This window comes from Gastrolobium bilobum, unplaced genomic scaffold (genome assembly GCF_033153095.1).
Source record: "Gastrolobium bilobum isolate Gb01-03AN ecotype WA unplaced genomic scaffold, APGP_CSIRO_Gbil_v1 utg12755, whole genome shotgun sequence".
Taxonomy (NCBI): domain Eukaryota; kingdom Viridiplantae; phylum Streptophyta; class Magnoliopsida; order Fabales; family Fabaceae; genus Gastrolobium; species Gastrolobium bilobum.
Genome location: NW_026898765.1, coordinates 54,118 through 62,571, shown reverse-complemented (window position 1 = coordinate 62,571; position 8,454 = coordinate 54,118). Strand labels below are relative to the sequence as shown.

Here is an 8,454-nt window from a genome sequence, read left to right as displayed (position 1 = left end):
TATTAACAGTAGATTAGATTTTGTTAGATTTTGATTAGTTAGATTAGATTTTGTTAGATTTAGTTTCCTTTTATTTTTATTTTTTTCATTTTATTTATTTTATTTTAATTTATTTTTTATATTTTTATTGTTATTTTTATTTTGATTTCATTTTATTTTATTTTTTATTTTTATTTGTTTTTTATTTTTATTTTATTTTTCCTAATTCTTTATTTATTTTTATAATTTAGGAAGTTTTGTTATAATAAAGTTTTGGTCAAAAACATGGATAATAGAAGCTTAAGGCAATTGACTGCACCTGATGTTAAGTATCAGTCTTTTTGCATTCGTTATCTTGATACTGGTTTTAAACTTAAGTCTGGTCTTATCCATTTGCTTCCCAAGTTTCATGGTCTTGCAGGTGAAGATCCATATAAGTATTTGAAAGAGTTTCATGTAGTCTGCAACACAATGAAACCGCAAGGAGTTGATGAGGAGCAGGTCAAACTGAGAGCCTTTCCTTTTTCCCTCGATGGAGGAGCTAAGGATTGGCTGTACTACCTTCAGCCTTCATCTATCGAAACTTGGAATGACATGGCCAGATTGTTTTTGGAGAAGTTTTTTCCGTCCTCAAGAGCCACTTCAATCAGAAAGGAGATAAGTGGCATAAAACAAGCAAATCAGGAAAACTTGCATGAGTACTGGGAGCGGTTTAAAAGACTTTGTGCAAGTTGTCCACATCACCAGATTCCGGAGCAATTGCTGATTGTCTACTTCTATGAGGGATTGCTACATATGGATAGGAACCTGATTGATGCTGCTAGTGGAGGAGTTCTTGTTAACAAAACACCCAATGAAGCTAAGGCGTTGATCTCAAACATGGCTGCAAATGCTCAACAGTTTGGAACGAGAGCCAATAGCAGTGTTGTGTACCAGGTGCAAGAAACTCCGACCCAGCCTTCAGCAGTGGCATCAAGTGCTGACAATCAGCAAATTGAAAATAGACTTGATAAATTGGCAACCATGGTGAGACAGTTGGCAGTTACCCAGACAGTCCAGACTTCTGTTCCACAGTTCGGCAATCCATGTGGCATATGCAATGACCATTTTCACTCCACTGATGCTTGCCCTTCTCTACAAGAGGGCTCCATTCCTGCAGACCAGTCAGTAGCTGCAGTCTTTCCTGGGAAACCACAGTTCCAGCAGCAGCAGAGTAATCCATTCTCCAACACTTACAATCCTGGCTGGAAGAATCATCCAAACCTCAAATGGAACCAGAATCAGCAAAATGTTCCATATCAGCAGAGTCAACAAAATTTTCCATACCAACAGAAGCAGCAGTTCATTCCACAGCAGAGACAAAACTTCCAGCAACCTGCTCCTCAACAGTTACAACAACCACCAGTGCAGCAGCAAAACAGTGTCAGTGGTCCTTTTTTGGAGGACTTAATGAAACAGATGGCCACCAACAATCTAGAGTTTCAACAGAGGACAGAATCCACAATCCAAAATTTGCAGACACAGATCGGGCAATTGGCGACATCAATGAACCAGGCCCGATCTTCCAGCAGCTCCCTTCCATCCCAAACAGTTCCAAATCCAAAAGGAAGCGGAAATGTGAGTGCTATTACTCTGCGGTCTGGAAAGCAAATGGAGGAGCCAAACCAAGCTGCTGTTGAGTCATCTAAGGGAGGTGACACTAGCTCCAAGAAGCAGAGCACTGATACATCTGATGTCCATATCCCTCTGCCTTTCCCTCAAAGAGCCACTCAGTCCAAGAAGCAATCAGCAAAGGCTCGAGATAAAGAGATACTTGACACCTTCCGAAAAGTTGAGGTGAACATCCCTCTTCTGGATGCAATACAGCAGATTCCGAGATATGCCAAGTTTCTAAAGGAGCTGTGCACCAACAAGAGAAGACTGAAAGGAGATGAGCAAGTTAACCTGAGTCAGAATGTATCAGCACTCATCCAGCCTATGCCTAAAAAATGTCAAGATCCAGGGACATTTACTATTCCTTGTGTAATTGGCAATTCTGTTTTTCATGATTGCATGCTAGACTTAGGGGCTTCCATTAATGTCATGCCTGAATCTGTATATAAGTCTCTTGGACTTGGTCCTTTGTGTGCTACTAGTATTGTGGTTACATTAGCTAACAGGAGTAGTATTCACCCATCTGGTTTGATTGAGGATGTATTGGTCAGAGTTAATAATCTGATTTTTCCTGCTGACTTCTACATTTTAGAAATGGAGAGTGAGACTGCTACTAATAGATCACCAATTATACTTGGTAGGCCTTTCATGAGAACAGCTAGGACAAAGATAGATGTTCATTCTGGTACTCTATCCATGGAATTTGGTGATAGCATTTTACATTTTAGTATATTTGATTCCATGAAGCATTCTAAGGTTCAGGTTGATCATTCAGTTTCATGCATAAAAGTGATTCATGATGTGGCTGATAAGGTTGATTTTGAATTGATTCGTGATTGTGCATTACCTGTGGATTATGACTTGCCTATTAATGTTAATTCTGAATGTGTACTAAGTGTGAAGTTATGCAAGACTCCCCATTCTGGTAATGATTTTGATCCTAACTCTCATGGACCCAAGATGAAATGGGTACCAAAAAGTTCTTCCTCTATTTTTAGTATGCAGAAAAGTTTGCGTAAGGTTGGAAGAAAGGATCAAGAGAAGAAGAAATACACACAGAAAAGAAAGCCCCCAAAGTTGCGTGATAAGCAGATGGGGAAGACTTGCACAATGATTTGCCATCACCTCAAAGTTGTTAATGAAGGACCCCAGAAGCAACCTGTGGAGACAGAGGCTCTGCTCATTGATGCTACTTATCCTCCTTAGGGAGTTCAGGGAGTCTTCTTCCCTCTTTTTCTTTTCTTTCTGTTATTTGCATTTTTCTTTTCCTTTCTTTATTTCAGTCTTTGATTTTCATAGGTAGATTTTCCTTTTCTTTCTGGTTATTATTGAGTGTTACATGGAGTAGACTTAAATCACAGGGTTTGATAGAAATTTCTGCTTAGGCTTAGTTCTTGATTCTTGGATTGCATTACTTGCTGCTTGATATTGTGCTGCTGATTGCATGATTTGGTATACCCTTGTGAGATTTTTGAGCCTGTAGACATGGTCTTAATCTGTAGGCCAGTTTTTCTTTCTTGTGTGATTCTGCTCTTGATTGTTGTCCTCTAGAACTTGCTCTGATTCTTTTTGAAACTGCATTTTTCACTTGCATGCATGAATATGATTGAGGCATTCTTTCTTTCTTTACCCACTTTAGCCAGATAGCCTTCCCTTATATTATTATCCCTTGGTGAGCCCTTTTGAGCCTTTATATCCGTTATTTCTTAAGCCGCATTACCAGCCTAAGTGAAAAACCAATTAATTCCATACCTTGGAGTTTTACTGAGCATTGGTTTCATTGTGATGTTGTGTTTAAGTGTGGAGGTTTGCCTGAGACGGACAAAATTTTAAGTGTGGGGGGTGACCATCTGATTCATTTCTGCTATGTGGTTTTACTTCTTCAAAACAAAAACAAAAACAAAAACAAAAAAAAAACACAAAAAAAAAACAAAAAAAAAAAAAAAAAAAAAAAAGAAAAAAGAAAAAAAAAGTGTTTATCTTTTCAGTATCTTTGTTTTATGTTCTTAGTTTAGTTCTTAACTTTCGCTCTTTGTAAAATTCTGGGGTGTTTAGCTTTCTCTTCCATATTCATCCATACCTTTACCCCAGCCCCATTACAACCCTGCATAAAGCCCTCTTGATTTGTGCATGCATGTGTTATTAGCAGTGGAGAAGTAGAATTTGAGCAAGCCTATGGTAGGATGATTTTCTGGAGTTGATTTGAGTGATATACTAAATTAATTGATACACTTGAGAGAAAATTGAGGGAATCCTGTGAGGAACCATTTTTGTGTAATTAGCAGTTGCAGTTGGAATTGGCAAGTCTTGTGATTTGATATTAAGGAATTTTTGTCCTGATTGTTTTATCTGTTCAAGACTTGTGATTTTTGTTATCTTTTGTATACTTGCTAATTATTAGGAAGGATAGGTTGATCTTCACACTTTTCTTATTTCTTTGCTTTCTTTTTCTATTCTAGTTTTTGCCCAGGAGTGCAAAAAGATAAGTGTGGGAGAATTTGATAACTCATATTTTATTACACTTATTTGTTACTCTTGATTAGTATTTTTAGGATTTATTTGAATAAAATAATGATGTTTTGAGTTATTTTACATTTTTAGTTTTTGATTGGGTTTAATTTATTTTCGTCAGAATTTTTCAGCTTTACGTTACTTCTGTATTTTGGCCATATCTTGGTCCACAGTTGTCGGATTGACTCCGTTCTTGTTGGGTTTTTCAGATAACACAAAGGGCTACAATTCTTATGAATAGCTCGAAGCCCAATTCGGATTGGAAGCTAGTCGATTTCGTGCGCCAAGTCGGACACGTTTTGCTGAAGTTTTATTTTATTTTTATGTATTTTATTTCGTATTTTAGACATATGGGCCGGTCAGAACTGAACCCTAACCCGCTTTGGGTAGGGGTATATGACGGAAGAGTAGGAAACATTGTAGTCATTCTGTAATTTTCAAAATTGAGGATCAAAGTATTTTCTCTGAAGCGTTCTTCATCTTTTTCTTCTTCTTCTTCTTTTTATTTCAATCATGTTTACCTTAGCCATGCGAGGCTAAGAACCTTTTAATCAACCTAAGGGTAATGGATTCCATGGATTAGTCTTGAGGATCTGCGTTTATTTCAAATCAGTTTTGTTTCCCTTCCCAACTCAGATTGATATCGTGCGATCGTGGATATTCAATCTGAGGTTCGCGATTGTGATTATGGAAAGGGATTAATCATCAGATTTGATGATTAGGTTGATTGACCCTATGACCTTAAATCAAGCGGGCTGATACTCTGCGATTGTATGAGTAGAAACATCGTCTTTGATAAAATGCTAAGCGATCGCTTAGAGAGGGTTGTCAATTGGAAATAAGGATTCTGTCTTTTAAATTAATATAAGTGTTTTTCTCTTCGTTCCAATCGTTATCTCTTGACTGAATCTCGAGTCTATGTGATTTCAGTTGAGAATAATTATGTTTAAACTATCAGCTATGAGCTGAACTATCTGTGGAACAGATAAACTGTGAAACTCTTAAAGAACTATTTTCAAAACTCTTGACCGAAGCTTTTTTGTATTTCTTTGGCTAAGTAAGCTATATTCATTGTGCGCCAATGAAAATTGGTTACATACTGAGAAAGGAACTTCCCTAAGGAAGGGATTTTAGACAGCTTAGCCATTGGGGGAAGGTAGTCAGATATCAATTTCCCTCAAGCATGAATTTATGGATGAACCAATTTCTATAATGAATTATCTACCATGTGATGTTGATCATCTTTTTTCTTATCATCAAGATGTAATCCCTTACTACCCTGATTGATACATTAATCAGTAACCCCAATCCCTTTGCGATTCCCTTCTTAATACATGCATTAATTACTAAGGTCTTAAGATCACATCAGAATCCTAGCATCAATCCCTTGACTACTAGAACACTGATGATGAAGTTGTGAAATACAGAAACAATGTAAACATGTATGTTCTACACTATTCCCTTGATAGAAAGAATTAATCAAGACAACTTCATACAATCACATAAGAGATAAACAAGATATTCAATTAATCATTCATAAATTCACACTTGAGTTCCATTGAATCAGACTACAAAGGACTCTACTCAGACATAATTAAAGAATAAACAAGAGAAGAAGAAAGATCAAACTCCATAGTCATGATAGTGAGTCTTTAATCTTCAAGTACAATTACATAGAAAGAACTAACTAATACAAGAACTAATCCTAAAGAATTTGGAAAGTCAGAGAAAATGAAGTGTCAGATCAGAGGATCTGAGATAGGATAGGATATTTTTGAGAATGTGAAGGCCCTTTCCTTTTATAGAGTTACAAAATACAACTGAAAATTAATATGGGCGCTAAAACATTCACTATTGGGCGTTTTAGCGTCCATGTTTGACGAGTGCCCAACTGTTTTTAACTTATTCCAACGCTAAAACGTTTGACTTGGATGTTTTAGCGTTCGAGACCAGAATCTTTTCTCACATCAGAGCGCTAAAACGTTGGATCAGGAGGTTTTAGCGCCCAAGACCAGAAACTTTTCCAACAGCAGAGCGCTAAAACGTTAGTGTTGGACATTTTAGCGCTCTTCACCAGCAACTTTTGTCCTCAGTTTGCAGCAGCGCGCTAAAACGTTATGTGTGGACGTTTTAGCGCTCAACACTTGAGCATTATCCTTTTCTTCAGAGTCTTCTTCCTTCTCTCTGCTGCTCCTTGAGCTTCATGATAACTCATATTTTATTACACTTATTTGTTACTCTTGATTAGTATTTTTAGGATTTATTTGAAAAAAATAATGATGTTTTGAGTTATTTTACATTTTTAGTTTTTGATTGGGTTTAATTTATTTTCGTCAGAATTTTTCAGCTTTACGTTACTTCTGTATTTTGGCCATATCTTGGTCCACAGTTGTCGGATTGACTCCGTTCTTGTTGGGTTTTTCAGATAACACAAAGGGCTACAATTCTTATGAATAGCTCGAAGCCCAATTCGGATTGGAAGCTAGTCGATTTCGTGCGCCAAGTCGGACACGTTTTGCTGAAGTTTTATTTTATTTTTATGTATTTTATTTCGTATTTTAGACATATGGGCCGGTCAGAACTGAACCCTAACCCGCTTTGGGTAGGGGTATATGACGGAAGAGTAGGAAACATTGTAGTCATTCTGTAATTTTCAAAATTGAGGATCAAAGTATTTTCTCTGAAGCGTTCTTCATCTTTTTCTTCTTCTTCTTCTTTTTATTTCAATCATGTTTACCTTAGCCATGCGAGGCTAAGAACCTTTTAATCAACCTAAGGGTAATGGATTCCATGGATTAGTCTTGAGGATCTGCGTTTATTTCAAATCAGTTTTGTTTCCCTTCCCAACTCAGATTGATATCGTGCGATCGTGGATATTCAATCTGAGGTTCGCGATTGTGATTATGGAAAGGGATTAATCATCAGATTTGATGATTAGGTTGATTGACCCTATGACCTTAAATCAAGCGGGCTGATACTCTGCGATTGTATGAGTAGAAACATCGTCTTTGATCAAATGCTAAGCGATCGCTTAGAGAGGGTTGTCAATTGGAAATAAGGATTCTGATCCGATTGACAAATCAATCACGATTCTGATATCTTCTTATCCGAGGAAAGACGTCCATGGAACCCAAACCTTAGGTTGGTTATTTTTAATTACGAATTTTGATTCCAAATTTATATTCTGCCTTTTTAATTATTGAATCAAAATCCAAAACCCCCCTTTTAATTTTCTGTTCTCATAAGCGATTTTAACCAAAACAATTTCCTTGAGAGACGACTCAGGGTTTCCACTTTACTGCAAATTTTCTGAACCCTGATTAAAAAATAATTTTTAATTTGCGCGAGTTCGACAGCTCGTGTCACTTCATTTCCCTACAAGACAATGTAAACTTTCAACAAAGCTTTCATAACTTGTACTTGAGGGATTTCCATGACATTAACCTCTTTTGCATCTATTTAATCACACAAATTGAAACTAATTCATGCTTAAAAACCTGATGAACTAGGGGTTTATCCCAAATCCCATATTTGGACATTGTTGTCCTCAGTAATGAACTTACAACAGAGAAGGATTTAAGACTCTTTACAGATGAAACTCATGAGGATGGACTTCAATTAACAAAAGATCACATTGATACAACTTATAACCATGCAATCTCTTATTCCCTATGATTTTCCCAACATCATATGTGACTTTTCAACAGATCAGTAAAGATGATATACAGAGACTTCCAAACAACAACACCCCCTCACTAGGAACTTCTCAAAAATTGTGAGAATTTTAACTCTCTTTCACACTAGTGTTTAAGGATTCACTTATCACTCACTCTTCACTACACTCAAACTACCATAGGCTTGCCCATCTTTTCACTGTTCATAGTAACAATGATCCATAAGGTAGATCAAAAGGTCTTGGTATGATTGGAAATGAGGCTTGGTATGTGGCTTGACTAAAGGTAAGGATTTATGTCAAAGGAGAAGTTCAGATTAGATGAATCAGATTCAGATAAGAGGGGAGATCATAATATTTATCAAATTCTTCCTAATTCCCCCAACTTTCTTCCTTTTTCATTCCTTGTGCTTTTCTTTTGAACCTTTCTTCCTCCTTTTCTTCTTGACACTTTGTGTCTTTAATAAAAAAATTTCTTTTTCTTCCTTTTCCTTTCAGACACTTTGTGTCTTTAATACTTCCCTCTGTCTCTTCCAGACACTTTGTATCTCATACTCTTTTCTTTCTTTTCCTTCCTTCTTTCCTATATTTCCAACTCTCATAATACTTTGTGCATTCATCCATTACAAGAAACACTC

General features: G+C 36.6%; 1 protein-coding gene across 1 annotated transcript; it reads left to right on the top strand.

Moving 5' to 3' along the window:
• Window positions 1-264: 264 nt before the first annotated feature.
• Window positions 265-2,838, top strand: LOC133283922 (uncharacterized). Its single transcript, XM_061480852.1, has 2 exons — window positions 265-1,533; window positions 1,627-2,838. The coding sequence occupies exons 1-2, from the start codon at window positions 265-267 to the stop codon at window positions 2,836-2,838; spliced, it is 2,481 nt and encodes an 826-aa protein (XP_061336836.1).
• The last annotated feature ends 5,616 nt before the right edge of the window (window positions 2,839-8,454 follow it).